The 23,398-nt window shown below is 49.2% G+C and overlaps 1 protein-coding gene across 1 annotated transcript in view; it reads left to right on the forward strand.

Moving 5' to 3' along the window:
• ABCG1 (ATP binding cassette subfamily G member 1) overlaps positions 1-22,822 on the forward strand; it is a 93,801-nt gene extending 70,979 nt beyond the window's left edge. Inside the window, exons 6-15 of the mRNA XM_003419025.3 lie at positions 1,735-1,880; positions 3,368-3,491; positions 4,134-4,248; positions 9,009-9,157; positions 9,330-9,431; positions 10,399-10,567; positions 12,030-12,130; positions 12,349-12,507; positions 15,958-16,076; positions 18,602-22,822. Coding sequence (XP_003419073.1) covers positions 1,735-1,880; positions 3,368-3,491; positions 4,134-4,248; positions 9,009-9,157; positions 9,330-9,431; positions 10,399-10,567; positions 12,030-12,130; positions 12,349-12,507; positions 15,958-16,076; positions 18,602-18,830 — 1,413 coding nt within the window. The 3' untranslated portion in view covers positions 18,831-22,822. The remainder of the gene's footprint in view (positions 1-1,734; positions 1,881-3,367; positions 3,492-4,133; positions 4,249-9,008; positions 9,158-9,329; positions 9,432-10,398; positions 10,568-12,029; positions 12,131-12,348; positions 12,508-15,957; positions 16,077-18,601) is intronic.
• Positions 22,823-23,398: the final 576 nt, after the last annotated feature.

A 23,398-nucleotide genomic window follows, 5' to 3' on the forward strand; every position in this document is an offset into this window, starting at 1 on the left:
TGAGGCCGCAGCAGGATTTGAACATGGCTCCTTCTGACCCCAGGTGCACACTCCACCACCTGCTTCCCAGCCATTGAGCAGCACTGCCCTCTTTCTTTCTCTACCAAAGCTGCATTTTGTACTGACCGTGCATACACAATTCAAGAGCTGGAGTAAAAATTTTCTTCCTTGCAAGCTCTTCCTCCTTCTGGATGACCTCATCTCCCCAGAGAGCCTGCTGGGTGGGGGTCGCCCGCTGTGGCCACAAGGGTCTGGCACCCAGGGCTGGCCTGCCAGGGACAGGGACTGGAGTGGGTGAATTCTGGCTGGAGCCCCGAGGTGGGCTGCCCCCGGGAGGGGAGCCTGGTGTGGAGGCAGGGAAGGGACTGCTGCCCAGCCCCACCTTCCTGTGGGCCTGCCTTGGAGGCGGATTCTGAACACTGCTGCTGAAACCAGCCCCACAGCCTGCATGGAAGCTGGCTGACCTTCCCCTTCCGGAGTCTCTCCTGGATCAATCATCAAAGCAGACAGGGAGGGCTCGTCCACGGTGCACCGTTTCTATCTTGGTGTCCAGCTTGCTTCCCTGTGGCGGGGAGCCAGCACTGATGCTTGCTTGGGTTGCACTGACTGCTTTAATCAGACACCCTCATCCTTGCAAGTCAGCTTCAAGGTCTGGTTGCTGTTCAAAGACCTGGATTCTTATTTATAAGTGCACAAATGACTTCCTTCCCTCCTGAGAGGACTGGCCTGTAGCTTTGTGTGTCTCCGGGAGCTCCATTCACGTTCTCCTCATTTGTTGCTGCTGTTAGCTGCCATCACGTAGGCCTCCGGCTCATGGCAATCCCAGGAACAAAATGCTGCCCAGTGCTGTGCCACTTCATGATCGGCTGGGGCTTGGACCATTGTGATCCACTTGGTTTTCATGAACTGATTTTCAAAAGTAGGTTGCCAGGCCTTTCTTCCTAGTCTCCCTGTGTCTGAAGCTCTGTTGAAACCTGTTCAGTATCATAGCAACACACAAACCTCTACTGACAGATGGGTGGTGGCTGCACATGAGATGCATTGGCCGGGAATCAAACCCGGGTCTCCCACAAGAGAGGAGAGAATTCTACCACTGAACCACCATTGCTCTGCTTCCTGTTAGCAGGAAGAGTATTAACGTCATTCATAGTTGGCCTTGGCTTGAATGCTTGCTGTGTGCCCAGCATCATGGCAAACACTTGGCATTCATTTTCTCGTTTAATCATCACAGCAACCCTGTGATACCATCATGACCCCCTTTGTGCTGATCAGAAACCTGATCACCCATCTGTTTGTTTATCCTTTAGTCCATCCACCCAACAGAAATATTTAGATCCCTGGATGGTGCAGATGGTTAAACACTTGACTACTAGCTGAAAGGTTGACGGTTCGAATCCACCCAGAGGTGCTTGGGAAGATAGGCCTGGTGATCTGCTTCCAAAAGGTCACAGCCTTGAAAATCCTGTGGAGCAGTTCTACTCTGCACACGTGGGGTCACCATGAGTTGGAATTGACTCGATGCCCTCTGTGCAGCGCTGCCTAGAGGAATGGAGCATGCCCCCTTGGTAATGGGCAGCCTGGCTGAGTCCCAATTTGGGCATCTATGTGAGAAAATGAGGGTTGTCTCCAGCTGGAGGAGGGCAGGTGGTCTTTCTCCTCCGGGCCCTTGCGGGGTGGATTGGGCAGGCAGTCTTCACAGTCTTCATGATGACCCTAGATGCATTGCTCCTCCAGGTCAAGGAGATCCTGACGGCGCTGGGCCTGCTATCCTGTGCCAACACGCGGACGGGTAGCCTCTCAGGTGGCCAGCGGAAGCGCCTGGCCATTGCACTGGAGCTGGTCAACAATCCACCCGTCATGTTCTTTGATGAACCGACCAGGTGAGTCAGTGCAGGGGAGCATCTGGGAGGGGCTGTGCCTCCTTGCTTGGTGGTACCCCCAGCTCGGCAGTTTCTGGGGGGCCCCTAACACTAAGTTCTGTCACGTGGCCTCCCAGGGGGAGGCATGCTATGCTGCTCCCCTCTTTCTGCTTGTGTTCTGGGGTCATAGGGCCGAGAACCAACTTCCACCTCCTTCCCTCTTCCTCAAGAGACATCAAGTTCTCGGCTTATATGGGGAGACCCCCACAGGGTGCTTTCTGTATGTGAGTGGGCCCTGTGATAAAGTGGGCCCCGAAGTAGCACAACCGCTCTGAGGGCCAGTGCGCTGCAGTGCCCTGGAGAAGGGTCCTGGGGTCAGATGTGTTCTGGGAACGCTGGATCCTAATACACCGTGCTCCTCAGCACATTAGAGGCTCAGAGAAGGCTGGAGGAAGACTCTGGTCTCACCTTGCTCACCTGGGCTCTCTGTGGCTAACCAAGCCCAGCCCCTTCTCCCCAAGATGCCTGTTCACCTCCTGTGGGTGTACGCTGGGATGATACTCCAAGACCCTGGCTCTGACGCCCACAGGCAGTAACTCGGCCATGCCTGTTCCTAACTGTATGATACTCACTTGCCCCTTGCAGCAAGTGCAGGACAGCCAGCGATGGGCAGGCAGGGTCGGGGATCCTCTTAACTGCCTCTGTCTAGTCTCCATGTTGCCCAGTTTATGCCCACTTGCCTCCCCCACTCCCCCGCCCAGTTAGATTTCGGGAGGGGTCTGTGCCTTCTGTGCCCAGGCCCTGCACAGTGCCCAGCCCACGGTGGGCGGAACTAAGACAGCCCTGTAAAGATACTTCAAAACAAGTGACTGCAGTGAGCCCTTAAAATAGCACCTTTGGGCAGAACATTGGTGTCGCTGGCGAGGGAGGCGTGGGCTGCGGGGGGCTGCCTGTCACATACTCAGTCACCTTATCTATCACAGGGAATGGAGGGTACAGAGCCTAAGGGGGTCAGGAGGTGCTGGGGGGAGTGAGGGAAGAGGAAAGGGCACCCTGGGCCCCAGCAAGAGCCCTCAGTGAGCTCCAGTAGAACACCTGCTGGAGAAAGCCCTGGCCTGCAGTTGCGTGGACAGCTACCCTCTCTGCCCCAGCCCTTGGTATGGGGAGGGACCAGGGCTGCGGTGGCCAACCCTCTCCATCACTTGGGAGGCCCAGCCAGCTGCTAGGACAGTGCTGAGTCCTCTCCTGCCAGGACAGGTGGGACTCCTCCACCATTTTCATCCTGGGTCCCTTTGGCAAGAACTACTGGGCATTTTCCCTGTCCTTGTCAAGCATCAAATACCATATGCACAGGCCCCACTGGGAGCAGGTGAAGCAGAGGGGGACCTCGGGGAGGGGCTGTGTAGCTGTAAGTCTCTGCTCTCAAGCCCTTCTAGGGCGCAGGGTTCCTGGGCCAGTGGGCTTGGTCCCGCTGCCCACTGGGTCTCAACAGTGCCTTTGACTTGCAGCGGCCTGGACAGTGCCTCCTGCTTCCAGGTGGTCTCCCTGATGAAAGGGTTGGCCCAAGGAGGCCGCTCCATCATCTGCACCATCCACCAGCCCAGCGCCAAGCTCTTCGAACTGTTCGACCAGGTATGCCAGCCTGACCCCACCTGCCTAGTCCTGCTGTGATTTAAAAAAAAAAAAAAAAAAAAAGAATCCATTGCCATCCAGTTGACCCCTACTCCTGGTGACCCCCTGTGTGTCAGAGTAGAACTGTGCTGTGTAGGGTTTTCACGGCTGATTTTTTTGGAAGTAGATCACCAGCCCTTTCTTCCAGGGCACTTCTGAGTGGACTCGAACTGCCAACCTTTTGGTTAGCAGCCAAGTGCATGGACTATTTGCACCAAATTGATGGCAATTTTTTTTTTTTTTAACTTTTTGGCTTAGTAGCCTAATTTAAAATGTTAAGCACTGCGCCACCAGGGCTCTTTAGCAGGTGGTTAGTGACCAAAAAAAAAGAGCAATATGGTAGCATGATCCTTGGGTACGCAGCATCTTCCGTCTTCCCTGTCGCATTGTGGATTTCCCTTTGAGCTTTAACAGGGTGCTGGGGAGGTAGCTTAAAGATCTAATGAGAGGAAGAGAAAGCAAGAGAGAGACTGAGAGATGAAAGGAGACAGAGACAGACACAGAACAAGAGAGACAGAGAGGCTGGGATTGACTGAGAGTGCCCGTTGCTCTCGAAACAGGAAGGCAGGGGTTGATGTTTTTCCGCTCATTTTTTTTTTCCAGCTTTACGTCCTAAGTCAAGGACAGTGTGTGTATCGGGGGAAAGTCTCCAATCTGGTCCCTTATCTGAGGGATTTAGGTCTGAACTGCCCGACCTACCACAATCCAGCAGATTTTGGTAAGTAGGACCTTGACCAGCAGGAAGGAGAAGGTTGGGGCTCTTCCCCACTCTCTGTGGGTCTCCACTTGTCCCTGGGCTCAGAATCAGGAATTACTTGAATCTCCCGCAAATGGCTCAAGTTTCATTCTGTGGTGGACCTTCAAAACCCATTGCCGTTGAGTTGCTTCCGACTCATAGTGACCCTACAGGACAGATTAGAACCGCCCCATAGAGTTACCAAGGCTGTAATCTTTACAAAAGCAGACTGTCACATCTTTCTCCCGTGGAGCTGCTGATGGTTGGAACCGCTGACCTTTCAGTTGGGAGCCAAATGCTTAACTGCTGCACCACCAAGGCTCCTTAGCTACATGTTAGGGGCAGTGTTTCCTAACACATTTCCTTATTAGTCCTCTGGTTTAATGAAAGTGATTTCTCAAAAAACCCTTGCCATCGAGTCGATTCTGACTCATAGCGACCCTGTAGGACGGAGTAGAACTGCCCCAGAGGGTTTCCAAGGAGCAGCTGGTGGATTCGAACTGCTGACCTTTTGATTAACAGCCGAGCTCTGAACCACTGTGCTATCCGGGCTCCATTTCTAAAAAAGAAAAAAAACAAAAGATTACGTTTGTTGTTGTTGTTGTTAGGTGCCGTCGAGTTGGTTCCAACTCATAGCGACCACACGTACGACAGAACTAAACACGGCCCAGTCCTGAGCCATCCTTAAAGTTGTTGTCAGGCTTAAGCCCACTGTTGCAGCACTGTGTCGGTCCACCCTGTTGGGGGTCTTCCTCTTTTTTGATGAGCCTCTAGTTCACCAAGCATGTCCTTCTCCAGGGACTGACCCCTCCTGATAACACGTCCAAAGTATGTGAGACGTAGTCTCGCCATCCTTGGTTCTTAGGAGCATTCTGGCTGTACTTGTCCAAGACAGACTTGTTGGGTCTCTGGCAGTCCCTGATACGGTCAATACTCTTCTCCAGTACAATTCAAAGGCATCAATTCTTCTTCAGTCTTCCCCATTCGTAGTCCAGCTTTCACATGCATATCAGGCGATTAAAAATACCATGGCTTGGGTCAGGTGTACCTCAGTCTTCAAGGTGCCGGTCTTTGCTTTTTAACACTTTAAAGAGATCTGTTGCAGCAGATTTACCCAATACAATGCGTCTTTTGATTTCTTGACTGCTGCTTCCGTGGGTGTTGATTGTGGATCCAAGTAAAATGAAATCCTTGACAGCTTCAGTCTTTTCTGTTCGTAATGGTGTTGCTTATTGGTCCAGTTGTGAGGATTTTTGCTTTCTTTATGTTGAGGTGCAATCCATACTGAAGGCTGTGGTCTTTGGGCTTCATCAGTAAGTACTTCAAGTCCTCTTCACTTTCAGCAAGCAAGGTTGTATCATCTACATAACACAGGTTGTTAATGAGCCTTCCTTCAATTCTGATGCCCCGTTCTTCTTCATATAGTCCAGCTTATTGATTATTTGCTCAGCATACGGATTGAATAGGTATGGTGGAAGGATACGACCCTGACACACACCTTTCCCGACTTTAAACCATGCAGTATCCCCTTGTTCTGTTCGAATGACTGCCTCTTGATCTACGTACAGGTTCCCCATGAGCACAATTAAGTGTTCTGGAATTCCCATTCTTCGCAATGTTATCCGTCATTTGTTATGATCCACACAGTCGAATGCCTCTGCATAGTCAGTAAGACACAGGTGAGCATCCTTCTGGTATTCTCTGCTTTCAGCCAGGAGCCATCTGACCTCAGCACTGATATCTTTGGTTTCACTTCCTCTTCTGAATCAGGCTTGAATTCACATTTAGGCAGCCTTTTTTGCATTAATTAACAGACACACGGAAAGTGGTGATTTAAATTTTGACAGAGCATTTAACAAACAAACAAAAAAACTGACCTTTGCAGTCCAGAGCTTGAGTTAATCGTCTGAGCTCCCATCTCTTAAAAGAGGCCTGGAGACTGGCTGGCCTCGATGCCTGGCAATAAAAAACCACTTGCGGTGGGGTCGACGCCAACTCCTGGTGACGCCGTGTGTATCAGAGTAGAACTGTACTCCACAGGGTCTCCAGTGGCTGATTTTTCAGAAGTAGATTGCCAGTCCTGTCTTCCGAAGTACATCTGGGTGAACTTAAGCCTTCAGCTCGCGGTTAGCAGCCCGGTGTGTTAACTGTTTGCACCACCAAAGGATCCTGTTGCTTGTATAGTGCTCGCCGTATTTACAGCTCAAATACCCAACGCCATCAACGTGGTTCAAGGTTCCATCTTTGGTGTCTTCTCTTCCTGGCCCTAACCCACCAGGGCATTCACTCCACCATCAGACATCACTTATACCAGTGCCCACCCAATCCCTGTCCCTGGCACCCACTTCTCTGCTTCATATTCCCCAACACATCTATCAACATAATCTACAGTCTCTTCAAATTCAGGGTCTCCAAGACCAAGCTCGCTCTTTTCCTCCCATCACATCTGCTCCTGCCCCTTCTGTGCCCCTGGTCTCAGTTAGTGTTGTTAGCTGCCATCGGTTTGGCCCCCATCTCATGGCGACCCCGTGCACAACAGAAGGAAATACTGCCCCGTCTGGCACCATTCCTGTGATCAGTTGTGAATCAGACTGTTATGATCCTTAGAGTTTTTATTGGCTGATTTTCAGCAATAGATCACCAGGCCTTTCTTCCTAGTCCATCTCAGTCTGGAAGCTCCCATGAAACCTGTTCAGCATCGTAGCAACACACAAGCCTCCACCAACAGTTGGGTGTTGGCTGTGCCTGAGGTGCACTGGCTGGGAATCAAACCTGGGTCTCCCACACGGAAGGCAAAAATTCTACCACTGAACCACCAGCTCCTTGATCTTGTTCTTAGTTAATAGCATCCTCTTTTGCCCAGCTCTCTGAGCAGGAGCCCTTGGCGTCCCTCCTGACTTCTCATATTTGGAGATAGCCAGTGTTTTCACTCCCCAGGGCCCCCTTGGCCATTGTGCTTGGAATCCAAGCCTTTGTCGTTGCCATCCCCTCCTCCTTGCTTTTTCTGCCATTAGCCTTTCCCGTTCAGTTGTTTTTCTTAAAAACATCTGGATATGCCACTCCCACGAGTCCTTATTTTCTACACTGTTCCCCAGCTGGCGTCACCCAAGACATTGTTCCAGGGGATGCTTCTCACTAGCAAGAAGTAGGCTGTGAGGGAAGGACACGAGGCAGTCAGCTGGAAGGAGGTGAGGCTGAGGGAGAGCCTTGCTTAAAGGGAAGACTTGAGCGTGTAGAAACGCCAGTGGGAAGGATCTGCTCGATAGTTGCCTGTTGATGCAGAAGAGAAGAAGGGACAGTTGGTGACGGGGTGCTCCTGAGCAGGTGGAGGCAGAGACCCTAAGCCTGAGAAGAGATGAGACCTTAGAGGGAGAACGAACAGGCAGGAAGAGACAGCGCGCAAGGAAATGGGGAGAGACCCTGGAAAGATGAGGGTGCTCCCTTCTGGGGGCCTCCATTTCCTCTGTGAGGACAGGAGTCCAGGGCATCTGAAAAGAGGGCAGGAGGCAAGGGGATGTGGCAGGTGTGAGTGTCAGGGCAGCAGGCAGAGATGGCCTGGAGTGGTGAGGGTGTTGTTGATGTCATTGATGATGAGTTTCTAGTGGGCAAGGCATCTTGGGTTGTGACTTTCTCGGGCGTGCTTGGCTGCCCCGATGCAGAGAGCTGATTTTGCCAGAAAGCTGTGACAAAAAGGCGAGGGGACAAGGGAGATTGGAGGTGAGCAAGAATGTTATTGGAGGGAAGGGTGCTGCACAAGGAGGGACGTGGGGAAAGGAGAGGGCAGACCAGATGGCTGACTGGAAGAGCCGGCATCATGGGAGTGGCTGAACATGCCAGCTGGCCAGAGAGGATGTGATGGCACCGGCAGAGGTAGTGATCCTGGAGGGCCTTTAAGCTGGGTGATGCCCAGGGTGAAGGGGTGATGGTGGGAGCAAGTGGTGGAAGTGGAGAGAAGGAGGGGATACTCCGTGGGGATCTGAGAGGTGCTGGCAGATCATTCTACGATCTGAAAGCCACTGGGTGGCAAGCACCCCATCTGGCCCCAGGTACTCTGTGTCCCTGTAGAACGGTCACTGCCCTCATCACTCACACCTGCTAAACTTCGAGCTCTTCTAACAGAAGGGCTGCTTGGTCCCGCTTATCTCCCAGCACCAACTGTCACGTTGGTAGGTCATAAATGCCAGGTGGTGAATACATTCCTAGGTGCTTGAGCGGATGGCTCCTCAGAGTCTCCGACTTCACAGTACACCTTTGCATCTTCCACTTCCCCACATGGTCAGTGGCCTCGCTCCAGGTTTTAGAGTCTAACGCTGATCGATACATGATTTTGCCATCGTTCCCCTCACTGTGTGGCACCTGCGTAATCATTTTAAATGATTTCCACTCGCATCCTTTCCTCGACAATAAGGACTTTGTAGTTGCACAATCAGGAGTCCTTGGGTAATGCAGACAGTTCACACACTCGTGCTCGGCTGCTAATCGAAAGGTTGGAGGTTCAAGTCCAGCCAGAGGTGCTTCAGAAGAAAGGCCTGGCGATCTACTTCCCAAACAATCAGCCATTGAAAACGCTATGAAGCGAAGTCCTGCTCCAACACATGTGGGTCACCACGGGTCAGGGTCAGCTCGATGGCAGCTGGGTTTGGTCAGTCATAAAACCAAGGCGACCCACAATGCGTATGAGCAGTATTCAGGCACCCACCTTGCCGACGCCGGGGCCTAAGCGGTGTCTGTGTTCTGTGCAGTCATGGAGGTTGCGTCCGGCGAGTATGGGGACCAGAACAGCCGCCTGGTGAGAGCTGTCCGGGAGGGCACGAGCAACGCCGCCTACAGGAAAGACCTTGAGGGTGACGCCGAGGCGAACCCTTTTCTTTGGCACCGGCCCTCTGAAGAGGTAAAGCAGGCAAAATGATTAAAGGGGTGGAGAAAGGTAACGCAGACCCCTTAACGCCTGGGGGAGAGCTGCATGCTGCTCTAAGCACCTGGCTGCACGGGACTCTTCGCCGAGATGCAGTGGACCTGGGGGTGGGGTTTCACCTCGTTTCCCTTCTTGGATATGCCCGTAGGACTCCGCGTCCGTGGAAGGCTGCCACAGCTTCTCAGCCAGCTGCCTCACCCAGTTCTGCATCCTCTTCAAAAGAACGTTCCTCAGCATCATGAGAGACTCGGTAAGGGTGCTTCAGACTACTCTCATGGCCAAGGAAGCTCGTCCTGCCCAAACTGCTGGACTGTTTTTCCTCTTTTTTTATCAGTCAGCTTTTACTCTGGTATGCTGCAGTAACAAACAACCCTGCACGCCAGTGTCCACAACAGTAACTATTTGTGTCTTGCTCGTGTTACATGTTGGCAGCTGGGGGCTGGTTGTGCCTCTGCTCATGTGTCTTCTCCTTCTGGGACCCAGAATAAAGAGCACCTCCTTTCTGGACTGTGCCTGTCCCATGGTGAAGGGAAAGGGCAAGAGAAAAACCAAGTGGCCGCCCTGAAGCCTTCTGCTCAAAGGTGGCCAGTTGTCACTTGGCTCATGTTCCACTGGTCAAAACAAGTCATATGGCTACTCCTGATGCCAGGGGAAATGGGGGACTATATTCTTCCTTCAGTAAACCACTGTAGGTCACAAGGCAATGGACTGAATATGTAATCCCTTGCAAGAAAGGAGGCATACTTGATAATGGGGAACCATAATAGTACCCACCTTGAAAGTGGACAATCTGGCCACCAGCCTAGGAGGGTCTGAGCGCTCAGTGGGGCCTCCAGGACCTAATTTGAAGACTGTAGGGCTCTTCAAGCGTGAGCCTTTGGTCTCTCCGTTCTTTGCCTCCCTCCCCACCATCCTTTTTGCTTCTCTGAATGTAGACTGCCCTTGTTGGTTTGTCATTTTTGGAAGGACTTTAACAAAGGATAACAAGGACTTCTATTGTGACAGGAACAAAATCCTGCCCTGTGTGTGTATGTGTGTCCATGCATGTGTTGGAAGTGGTTTAGGGTTTGGGGATTGTTTTTCTGGAGGAGAGGGGCAGGATGAAGCAGGATGGAGCCAGGTTCCAGTGCTTCTGAAGGCCTTGGCCTCGTTGCTCTCGGGGAACGCCCAGTCCCAACTTCCATGCACGCTGGGTAAGAGCTGTGTTTGCCCCCCAGGTCCTGACACACCTGCGGATCACCTCACACATTGGAATCGGCCTTCTCATTGGCCTGCTCTACTTGGGGATTGGGAACGAAGCCAAGAAAGTCCTCAGCAACTCCGGCTTCCTCTTCTTCTCCATGCTGTTCCTCATGTTCGCTGCCCTCATGCCCACCGTCCTCACCTGTGAGTGACCACCCCAGACCCTCTGCTTTGTTACCTGTGTTTCCTCCCTAAGAATGGGGACTGAGGTCACGGCTTGACCAATAGGTGAATTTCCTGCAAGCATGGTGTCTTCTTTTATGAAGACCATCTCTTTTGTGGACAGATACAGATATTATTATCTTTGCTATTAGTCAAGAAAATGCATTGTTTAAGCCAAAGGAATGAATTGCTAATGAAGGCTTTGAAGCATGGTGGAAAGGCTGATGGGGAGATATTTCCAAAAGGTGCACTCATCAGGAGCCCCTCAAATTCTACTACTTAAGCATTACCTGGTTAGGTTATGAGGGCACCGATGGTTCAGTGGTGGACTTCTCGCCTTCCATACGGGAAGCCCAGGTTCAGCTCTTGGCCAGTGCACCTCTTGTGCAGCTGTCCCTGATCTATCGGTGAAAGCTTGTCTGTTGCTATGGTGCTGACTAGGTTTCAGCAGAGCTTCCAGACTATGATGGACTAGGAAGAAAGGCCTGGCAATCTACTTTCAAAAACCAGCCAGCGAAAATGCTACAGATCCCAAGGGTCTGATCCGCAACCCGTCATTGAGATGGCACAAGAACGGACAGCATTTTGTTCCATTGTGCATGGGGTTGCCGAGTCGGGGGCAAACCAAAACAACAACAGTTCAGCTATTAAAATAGCCCTTGTATGGCCAACTTTGTGAGCGGGTAATGCTCTTACAGACAGATTTCCATGTAATTCTAATTTGCTCTCAAAGTAGGCTTCCCTAAGTCACTTGAAGCTGATAGAGTGGAGAGATGTTGTTTTAGCAGCGCTCCAGTATAAGCACCCCCTCCCTGCTGTGACCCCTCTTGAAATTGCCCTGACTTTCTGAGACCAGCTTGGGAAGACTTGCCCGTGAGAAGGAGCCACATTGTGGCAGAGTTTCAGGAGAGGCAGATTCGATGAGAATAAGATTAGCGGTGGATACTTGGATTAATAACTAAAATAATGCTCATCACTCTCGTAGATGTTGTTCACCCATGACGCCCCACTCAGTGACTCTTCAGGCTGTAAGATGGTTGACAGTCCTTCCAGGCTGGTGGTGGTGGTGTTATATGCCGATAAGTTAATTCTGATTCATAGCAACCCCATAGGACTGAGTAGAACTGCCCCATGGGGATTCCTAGGCTGAAATCTTCATGGAAACAGATGGCCAGGTCTTTTCTCCCACGGAGCAGCTGGTGGATTTGAACCACTGATCTTTTTGTTAGCAGCTAAGTGCTTAACCGTTGCACCACCAGGACTCCTTTCCAGGCTGGTAAAATGTTTCCCATCGTCTTGCTCAAACTGTAATTGCTTAAAGCATTGTAAGGCCTACGTAGAATGGGGCTAGAAGCAGTTCAGCACAAGACCGCCCTACTTAAACATTTGGCACACTATACCTGTCTGCTTGAACCCATTTTTCTCCATTTTCCTATTCTCCCAGTTCCCCTTGAGATGGGAGTATTCCTTCGGGAACACCTGAATTACTGGTACAGCCTGAAGGCCTATTACCTGGCCAAGACCATGGCTGACGTCCCCTTCCAGGTAGGTGGTATAAGAGAGTGTCACTTGAAGGGTTCTTCGTTTGTACCCTACAGAGCAGGGTGAGGGACCTTGAATCCCATAAGAGGGATCAGCTGGGGCACACAGCAGGGCGACAGGGCTTTCTCAATGGTGGACTTTCCCTGGAACCTAGGGGTTTATAGGGCAGTGGTGCTCTGCCTGTTCTGAGTGCTGCCATGACGCTCTGTGTCTGTCCCCAGATCATGTTCCCAGTGGCCTACTGCAGCATTGTGTACTGGATGACCTCACAGCCCTGTGATGCCGTGCGCTTTGTCCTGTTCGCCGCTCTGGGCACCATGACGTCGCTCGTGGCCCAGTCCCTGGGCCTGCTTATCGGGGCCGCATCCACATCCTTGCAGGTACTGTCCAAGGGACACTGCAGGCTAGACCCTCCTCCCGCGACCCCTCCTCCCCTTCTGCCCTGACTTCCTAGCCTGGCTTTCCGAGGCTGTTCCCATGGGAGACAATCACGTGGCCATGGACCATCAGTGTTGGCACAAAGAGAAAGTGCAGGTGCCCTTGATGCGAGTTGACATCGAGTCAACTCAGACTCATGGTGACCGCATGTGTGTCAGAGTAGAACTCTGCTCCAAAGGGTTTTCAATGGCCAATTTTTCAGAAGTAGATTGCCAGACCGTTCATCCGAGGCACCCCTGGGTGGACTTGAATGGCCAACCCAAGCGCCTTAACCGTTTGCACCAGCCAGGGACTTCCCAAACCAAGAAACCAACTGCCATCAAGTCAATTGCAACTCATGGCGACCCCTTGTGTTACAGAGTAGAACTACTCCATAGGGTTTTCTTGGCATATCTCTGGGGCTTCCTTCTGTGGTAACCACTGGGTGGGTTCTAACCACTGACCTTTATGTTAGTCCCCCACCCAAAAAAAACCAAACCCGTTGCCATGAAGTCGATTCCAACTCATAGCGACCATGTAGGACAGAGTAGAACTGTCCCAATAGGGTTTCCAATGAGTGCCTGGTGGATTCAAACGCCAGCCTTTTGGTTTGCAGCTGAACTCTTTAACCACTATGCTATGTACAAACCATTTGTGCCAACTAGGGACCTCCAGAACTCCCTTACATGGCACTTACTGTAGACCAGGTGCTGTTTCCTGGGCTTTGCATATATTAACTCACATAGTCCTGACCACATCCCATGAGTTAGATGCTGTACTATCCCCACTTCACAGGTGGGAGGACTGAGGCCCAGAGTGCTGACATGATTTGGTCAGGGTCACACACCTGTGTTTTGCTGCCACTGTGTGATCCACTCAGCCATCCTCAGACCTGCCCTGTGGCACTCACACACTCCACACACATACCCCACCACTGGCCTCACATGCCCGTTCCTCCTCCCCCTCGCCTCCAAGACTCCTGGAACCACTCCTGCCCCCCCAGCATCCCAAACCCACATGGGTTTCCAACTCTTCACCTCTGTGCTCCTTCCTCTTTAACTCGAGTTCTATCCTTTTAAACAAAAACTAAAGAACTCCTTGGTCAGTGAGGATACCTGGGGCCCTCTGCCCCTCCCTTGCTTGTGTGCTGGTATTCCTGTTTCACCTCCACAATCCATTCTGAATGAGCTTCTGAACCTCCAGGGCCTCAGCCTCCCATCCATAAATGGGAATCGCAGTGATACTGATCCTGTAGGATTGTCATGAGGTCCTCGATGGCACAAACAGTATTCACTCGAATAGTAGCATAAAGGTTGGCAGTTTGAGCTCACCCAGTGGCACTGTGAAGAATGGCCTGGTGATCTGCTTTCATAAAGATTACAGCCAAGAAAACCCTATGGAACAGTTCTATTCCATAACACATGGGGTCACCATGAGTTAGAATCACCCCTATAGCAACAGGTTTGGTTTTGGGGTTGTGGTGAGGCTAAATATGACACTCCACGTCAGGTGCTTGGGCCCACAGTCAGCACCCAAGAAATGGTGCTAGTTACTCCTTCCATAATCCCCACTGTTCCCCTCACCATGGCCTCCCTTGCAGAGTCTCCTCAGCATCTTGCACAAAGGAAAACCTCATTGCATCTTTGTGAGGAGTCAGGTACCAAGTGGCTTTTAAAGGAGAAGTAGGGCTGGGCTCTCCTGTGTGGTTTGCGCTGGTCTCAGCAAGCCAGCTGGGAGGTGGATTTTCCTCCCTGGGTCTGATATGCTCTCACAGCACGGTTGCTACCCCAGGCCCTGGCCCTGAGTCAGGGCCTCCTTGCTTGCCCCCCTGCCCCCCATCTCTGCCCTTGAACTTGCCTTGTAGTTGAAGATTGCTGGTTTCATGTCTTAGGGACAGGCGCTTTATCTAGTTTAACCCTGTCTCCAAGGCCCAGCACAGTGCCAGGCACATCCCAGGCATTTCACAAGCGTTTGTTGCCCAGACTGTACAGGCATTTATCTCCAGGGTTCCTAACCCTTCTCCACTCAGCCGCCCTTGGGACACCCCACGGGACACCACCACAGGACATAGTCCTCACTATGAGCACAGTGTACCACATGCGCCATCCTCTGGCCCTCAGAACCACTCGGCTCACTCAGCCCTGTGCTTCACCACCAGCTACCCTGGAAATACCTGCTGACAGGGGCACCTTGTGTCTGCAGTCCTTTGTTGTCTCTGCTCCCTCAGTCTGGCATGCCCGGGACTGCCTGGAGAGCCACCACCCACCACAAAAGCTCAACCCCTCCTCACCTGCCCAGTGACACCCCCCAAAGAGCCAGCCCCACTGGCCCTAGGGAGACTCCCCAGCCCTCCTTTGGGGCTTCAAGTATACCCATAGCACCATTTGTGATGTTCCTGTTTACAAGTGTGCACACCCACAAACCACACACAGGCACACACAACACTTAGACCCGCCTACAAAACACACACACAGTTACACACATGCACACACACTCATACATACACTCACATACACACACTACACACTCACACTCAAACACACACACACACACACACTCACACACATACACACCACAACGTCTCACTGGATTTTTGTTTCACTTTTAAGACAAGAGTTGTGTGGCGCTGGTGGTGGGGATTTATCTGTGGCTACTGGTACTACAGAGGTGGTCACACAGAGGAAGCTGAAGTTGGTTTAATCCATTCGTTCTGGAACTATTGGCTGAGAGCCTACCATGTGCCAAGCACTGGTGTTTGAAACCTGGGGCCCAGTGCCAAGAAGTCCTACCTTTGACACGTGGCCTCCCTCCCCATGGGTCTCCAATGGGAAGGACACTCAGCCTGGCTAAAGGACAGCGTCCAAGGGCTCTCCCACCCGCTCCTCTGGGGTCTAAAGGAGGCTCATTGGGTACTTGCGATGGATGTCACAGCAGACAGCCGTGTGTCTGACTCCAGGTGGGGGCGGAGCCTTCAGATACGGTGACGCCACTTAATTGTCAGCTCCTCAGGGAGACCCCGTCCCCTGTGCTTAATTAAACATGCCTAATTACCGTTCCCAGAAGACACCTGCCTCTGCTCTTCAGTGGAAGCTGTATTTTATTTTATTTTTGGTTTTTAAACCATAGGCATAAAACACAGTCCCTGTCTAAGTATAAAAACACAGTCCTTGTCTAGGCATAAAAACATAGTCCCTTCCCCATGCATGGACCAGGGCACCGGCTCCTCACAAGATGGAAACAAGGTGCTTTTCGGCCACCATCTTGGTTCTTGTACCAACCCATCCTTAACACCGTGGTGCTTGGGGGAGTCATCCTATCCATGGTCTCACCTGCCTATCACTTGAGGAGGAAGTAGGCAAGACTTCCTGCCTGTCCCCAGAGTAAGTTCTCCTGTGTCCCTGCTTCACTCCCAGGTGGCGACCTTTGTGGGCCCTGTGACTGCCATCCCTGTCCTCCTCTTCTCGGGATTCTTCGTCAGCTTCGACACCATCCCCACATACCTGCAGTGGATGTCCTACATTTCTTACGTCAGGTAGTGTGGGAGGGGACTTCATCATGACAGAGGGGAGGGCCTGGGGCCAATGTGTACTTGTTCACAAAAGCCACTTCTTGGCCGTCAGCTAAATGCTGGTCATGAATCCGAAGATATCGATGACTTATTTTTTTCCTTGTTGTCTGTGGCCCCACCCTCACCAGCACACACACAAAACAAGGGTAAAATAAACACAAGGAATTCATACTCAGAAGAAACCATGGTATATTCCCATATTCTGGGTATTTGAAAGCTGCCTTAGCAAGAGAGTGTTTTCATCTTTTAGAAACTTCACCCCACTAGGTAAGCTTCATGTTCCTCTCTGAAATGAACAATGCTTATAATACGGCTCCAGGTATTTGTAAACTGTAATAAGGAATCCAGGGGAAAATAAAATAAGTCATGTTTTAAATCTCCTAATAGGGTCACTATGAGTTGGAATCGACTCAACGGCAGCGGGTTTGGTTTTTTTGTTTTCTAATATCTTTGATTAAGAATAGCCTACCTAGGAATATACCCTAGAGAAATAAGAGCCATCACACGCCTAGACATATGCACATTACAGCATTATTCACAATAGCAAAAAGATGGAAACAACCTAAGTGCCCCCAACAGATGAATGGATAAACAAATTATGGTACATGTACACAGTGGAATACCACGCAGCAGTAGAGAACTATGATGGACTTGAGAAACATTTCACAACATGGATGAATCTGGAGGGCACTATACTGAGTGAAGTAAGTCAATCACAAAAGGACAAATATTGTATAAGACCACTATTATAAAAACCCAAGAAAAAGTTTACACACAGGAAGAAAAAATCTTTGGTGGTTATGAGGGAGTTGGAGGAGTGGGGAGGGGAAAATGTTAACTTTGATGAAGGGAAAGACAATACACAATATAGGGGAAATCAGCACAACTTGACCAAGGCGAAGTCACAGAAACTTCCTAGACACATCCAAACATCCCGAGGGACTGAGTTACTGGTGCTGAGGGCTGGGAACCATGGTCTCAGGACATCTAAGTCAACTGACATAACATAGTTCATAAAGAAAATGTTCTACATCCTACTTTGGTGACTGGTGTCTGGGACCTTAAAAGCTTTTGAGCGGCCATCTAAAATACATCAATCACGTTAAGAGCAAAGCAAAACAGAGAAAACCAAAGACAGGAGGAAAATATTAGTCCAAAGGACTAGTGGACCACATGAACCACAGTCTCCACCAGGCTGAGTCCAGAAGAACTAGATGGTGCCCAGCTACCACCGCTGACGGCTCTGACAGGGATCACAATAGTGGGTTCCGGACAGAGTGAGAGAAAAATGTAGATCAAAATTCACATTCACAAAAAAAGACCAGACTTACTGGTCTGACAGAGACTGGAGAAACCCCTGAGACTGTGGCCCCCAGACACCCTGCTAACTCAGAGCTGAGGCCCTTCCCAAAGTCTACCTTTCAGCCAAAGATTAGACAGGCCTATGAAACAAGTAACGCACATGAAGAACGTGCTTCTTAGGTCAGTCAAGTATACGAGACCAAATGGGCAACACTTGCCCAAAAGCAAAGCTAAGAAGGCAGAAAGGGACAGAAACCTGGCTGAATGGACACTGGGAACCTGGGATGTAAAAAGGAAGGGGGAGACTGCTGATACATTGTGAGGATTGCAACCAGTGTCACAAAACAATTTGTGTACGCATTTTTGAATGAGAAACTTACTTGTGCTGTAAGCTTTCATCTAAAACACAATAAAAAAAAAAAAAAAGAATATTCTAGCACCTCAGACATTTAGGTTATCAGGTTCCAACCTCCCTGCCCAGTGGTTCCTTGGCACGTTGGCCCTTCAGTCACCAATGCCTGTCTGTAGAACCTTTCTCCCTCATCTGTAGTGGTTCCACATGACACAAAAGATGCAAAGCTGGGACCAAGCTCTGCTTTTCTAGCAAGTCAATCCAAACCCAGGTATATTGTTCAGAAAAACAAAGTCAAAACAAAGCTGTTGTACAGAGTATCAGCGATCTGTATGCTCTCCAATACTAAGAAATCAAAAACCAGTGTTTTTGTTCTAACAATGTAGGGCTGGAACAGAATAATATAGGGTACCAAAAGGTCTTATTTAAATGCTCCAAAGTCCTTGGAAAGCTATCTGAGCCTTTGTGATAGCTACCTGTTAAAAATTATGTAACATCAGAAGCAATCAATGTATTTTTCTGTTTATTTCACCACTGAAGCCATACCTACTCTTAGTTCAGGTTGAGTTTTTGTTGTGGTGGTGGTAGTTGGAGGCTCTGGAGGAAGCAACATTTGGAAAAACATAGTCAAGCTGTTGGATGGGTTTACCTTAGGAAGTTGTTGAAAGGCTAAAATGTGTTTTGGTGAAGAAAGCCCTTTAGGGAGGGAGGAAAGTCAGGCAGAGTCACAGCAGTGTTTTCCTCTGGCAAATGGCAGCAGGAATCGGGGAGCAGGGGCGAGTCAGCTTGGCTGGCTGGTCTGAGTCCTGCTTCATTCTCTCCCTTTCCGTGGTAGGTACGGGTTTGAAGGTGTCATTCTCTCCATCTATGGCCTTGACCGGGAAGACCTGCACTGCGACATTGATGAGACGTGCCACTTTCAGAAGTCGGAGGCCATCCTGAGAGAACTAGATGTGGAAAATGCCAAGCTGTACCTGGACTTTATTGTCCTTGGGATTTTCTTCATCTCCCTGCGCCTCATTGCCTATTTTGTTCTGAGGTACAAAATCCGGGCAGAGAGGTAAAATGCCTGGATGCCCATCGAGAGAAAAATTAGACACGGTGGCCAAGGGCACTTCTAGAACTGTGGTGGCAGGCCTGCGCCCGGTGACACAGAGACTATTGTGACCCAGCTCCTAGAAACCACACTTGGTTTGTGGGTATCTAGTGCTCAACTTCTCCGCCCAGTGGGGTTGGGTCTTCTCTCCATTACCCTTTCTAGCTTTAACTAGGAAGAAGATAGAGGAAGGTTTTTTGTTTTTGTTTTTTACACGCAGAATGTAAAGCCACAATTGGGGCAGAATTTAAAACTGCGAAACAGCTTGTGACAAGAGGTCTCCTTGGTAAAATCCATCCTTATGACCAGATAACTTTAGTCCTGGGCAGGGGATTGCAAACAGCTTGGTTGCTCGCTGAGCAGCCACGTGGGTGTCTTGTGGGAGAAAGTTGAAACGCTGAGTGATTCCATTTTATGACTGTTGTTTTTCATAGTTACGTCTTTTTAAGGTTGTCTCTTTTCCAGTGAGAAGCCGCTTTCCAAGCCAAAAGTCTATAAATTTCATGCCTTTTAAGAAATTGTATCTTTTTAGTACTTGTTGAAGAGAATTCTTCAGGATAAATGACATACTTTGTTTCAAGATACAGGGGTTTAACTCAATCACGGAGCTGGTCTGGTTTACAGACAGGACTTGGCAAAGAGTCAAACGCAAGCTCCAGGTTAAGTGAGGACTTTGAAACCGTGGGCACTAAACAGTGCAGAATATTTTTAAAAAAAAAGTTGTAGAATGATATTGGCCAACTCTTTCAAAATCTCTTATTCTTCATGTGTTTCTTATTTTAAGCAAAAAAATATATATTTTTTTCTGTCTAACTTTCTGAGCACCTTAATTTTGCCTAAAAAAAGATTTCTAGAAGATCAACCTTGTTGATTTTTTAAAAATATTTTCTCTCTCCTCACATCTCACATCAACTACCTCCAGTGAACCTAGGGAAGCTGGGCTTCGGGCAATTTCAGGGGTAAACATGGCCGGTTGGATGTCAGTAAAAGATAAGCTAGCTCTGCGAGAGGGGAAGATGCTGACCCAATTTAACGAGAATCCAAGACCTTCAAAGAGCTTGAGGAAGATGCCGAGTATGGTGGAAGTGATTGTAGCTTGAACAAACAATGCGTTCAGAGTTGTGGGTAACGTCATCTCCTAGGTTTGGGGTTTACAGCATCTTGGCTACAAAAATCTAAAGTATGACTTGTATGAGGTACAAGTTATCCCTTTTATAGGCATTTAGTTTCTCAGATGTTGGGCTTGTGTAAACTTGGCCTATCCTCAGACCGGAAGCCCCTTAATGTCACTAAAATCGCTCTAGGGCGGGAACAATGAGCATCCTTTAAAGGACCTTTGAATTCATAACAGGGCTGCTCATGTATTCATCAGTTGTCCCAAAGGCAGTTTGACTGCAGGGGTGGAAGGTGATGCTAGCCGGAGAAAGCCATCTTTAGGAAAATGCAATTATTTTTCCCTTCTAGAATGCCATTATCCTGGCATCAGGGTCTCCTCATGAAAGATTGTAATTCTGTGGGCAAATGAATTAACCTCTCTGAGCCTCAGTTTCCTCATCTGTTAAACAGTTACACTAGACCACCTTCAAGGCCATTTCAAGTCTAAAAGGGTCTGAGATTCCCCAGTTGTGTTCCAAAGCTCTTATTTCCTACTTGGAGAGAATGAAATGGATGAAAAAAATTCCACATACACACTGATTCGGTCTGCAAATGCTTAGAGATTCCTTTTTCGCCCCTAGATCTTTTTGCGTGAACTCAGTTGAGATATATTAAAATTTAATTTTAAGCCTGTTTGTCATGTAGAAACATGGCATTGCCTTCCAGGTTGTTGTTTAACCAGGGGCAAACTTAGCCTTTATAGAAAAAAAGTCTTCATCTTATTTCAAGATAGATTTGCCTAGAAGACATCACATATCCGGGGGGACCTAAAGAGGAACCAAACCCATTGTCATCGAGTCGTTTCCGACTCATAGCGACCCTATAGGATTGAGTAGACATATGGTTTCCAAGGAGTGGCTGGTGGATTTGAACTGTGGAATATAGAATTGGAAAGAGGGAAAAGTCAGTGATCACTCCCAGAATTATCTTGGATGAGGTAAATATTTAAAGAGCCATTTCCCTCCAGGTGTGCCTTCCCAACCATAGATTTGTGTAGTGCGTCCGTGACCCTAATAAGGACGTGCATGCCAGGAACTGCTGTGTCCGGACGACCATCTCTGCCCCAAAGGCAACTTCATCTCACTTGCTGAAACCACAGTGTTGTGAAATGGTTTCCAAAAGCACTGAAGCCCTCCCGGGCATTATTCCCCAGGTGCTCGTGCTCCCTTATATTTCAGTTCTCCTCTGTTAAAAGATTCTATCCATTCCTTAGTAGATGAGGAACCAATTGGGGTCCCCTGAAGGGGTGGATCTTGGGGGATGCTAGGGCTATTAGGGTGCTAGAAGGGAAATGTATATGCAGAGCAACTCCAGATGTTCATTAGAGTACAGCAAGCCTTCTGAAGGCCACCACCACAGGGTACTTTGGCTTATAACTCCACTGTAGACTTGAGGAGGATCTAAAGCCATGATAGGTGAGGGTGTGTCGGCCCTGGGAGGCTGCCTGTGTCCCTCTGCAAGCATCAACAAGTGCCCTTGTGGGACCATGGTCATTATAAACCTCTCCCAGTCTTTATTTAAGTGAAATATCTCCTCCCTCTTTCATTTGAATTTCCAGATATGTTCCCTCTGCTTTCTGTTTTAGGGTAGATTCATAAAATGCCTTATTCCAGTGGCCTAATATCCAAGCAACTTATTGAATTTTTTTTCTAAATAGTGAGGTACTTGATGACATGTTGTCTTTCATACATTGGAGTTCAAACCCAGACCGACTTCCCAAATATAATTCATCTGAGTTCTGGATGGAATGATCCAAATATTCCTTTTTTCCTCTGGTTGAGTTTCTTCATTTGGAAGGAAGGATTAAACCTTGGATAAAAGATGTGCAGCCTCATTAGTTGTTAGTAGCAATAAAAAAGTCCCAAGAAAATCACTTTTAAATGGAACTTTTCAGGAGATGGCGGAGCAGCACTGGATTCTAACACTGCTTCAAGAAAGCTTCAGATCTTCCCGGGGAATGTTGCTAACCAATCCCATACATAAAACCTTTCACCTGTATCCACAGGAAAGTACTTTGTACCTCCCTTCCTTCTATTCTTGCTGAATGAGTATCAACCAGGGAATTTAATTCTTCAAAAGTTCCTGCATGGGTGGAGTGGGAAACTCTCCTCAGAAGAGGGAGAAAGAGAAGTAATACAAGAAAACATTTTATGTCGTAGATACTGGGATCTGATGAAATGACCTTTGGAGAAATGTCTTCAGTCCAGGAAATTGGATGTAGAGCTGTTAGGTAAAAACTCAGAGACCCACAGACAGGCTGTGTGCATGGGGCAAAATACACCTTGGGCTATTTCAATGAGAAGATAAAACAATGAGCTTCAGTTTGTTGAGCACCCTTTCTTGTTGAGTGTCCAGGGACTGTGTTGAATCCCTTAGGAATCCCTTATTAATTTACTCACTCCACAGGGGTTTACTGACCATCCCATGTACATGGGACTCCCCCAGGCACTGGGGGTTCAGTGGGGGTTCAATTCAGACATGGGCCTGCCCTCACAGTGCTCTCTAGTGCAGGCTGGAAGGTGACCAGATGGCTGCTTCAATAGCAGCCATCACACGGTAAGTGCTAGAGCTGCACTGGGTGTGGGGTCAGAGAACCTCCTCTGAGGTGGTGTTTGATCTGCTTTAGGTCATTGGACAACCCTTCAAGGTGGATAAAGCGCCTACAAGTTGCAGACGTGGAACACTGAGGATGGGAAAGGCTTAGTGATGTACCCAGAATCCCAGAGCTAGGAAAGGCAGAGTTGGAATTTGAGCCCAGGTCTGATCCCAGCATCCCTATTTGTTTGCTTCACCGCACTGTCTCTGGCTCATGATGTACAAACGTACCTGAAATTACTTTGTAAGATAGAATGTGCAATACTAGCTTAGATGTTGTTAGTTTGGCTATTTGTTCTGGACAAACAGATGGCTGAGACGGGAGAGAGGTTCTCCCTTCTCACCCCTGCAATTGCCATGCATCCGAGAGCACCCCAGGAGTATCACTGGCTGGTTTGGGGGACTTGTCTCACTCCTTGTCTTAGTGGAGAGGTACCTTCTTCTGCCCTTGCCCTGGTCTTAGCTTCTGACTGCAACACACCTGAGAACTAGCTCAGTGTGAAGAGGGACTGGTATGCATGTGTGTGTGTGTACATACATACCAGTGCATAAACACGCATGTGTGCACACATATACCCATACACATGCGTACGCACACGCAGGCTTGCTTCCGGTGTGTGTTCACTAGTATTATTCTGTGGTCTTTTCTTAGTCTTAGTAGAATATGAGCCTTAAATCTTCACTCAATTTTCCTTTACCCCAGGAAGGAAAGAGAAAATTCTCTCATTGCCTGTGGTACAGATGATAAAAGTGTAATCAAACCCATTAAGACTTCCATCAAATGCC

The sequence above is a fragment of the Loxodonta africana genome, chromosome 2, assembly GCF_030014295.1.
Source record: "Loxodonta africana isolate mLoxAfr1 chromosome 2, mLoxAfr1.hap2, whole genome shotgun sequence".
NCBI lineage: Eukaryota > Metazoa > Chordata > Mammalia > Proboscidea > Elephantidae > Loxodonta > Loxodonta africana.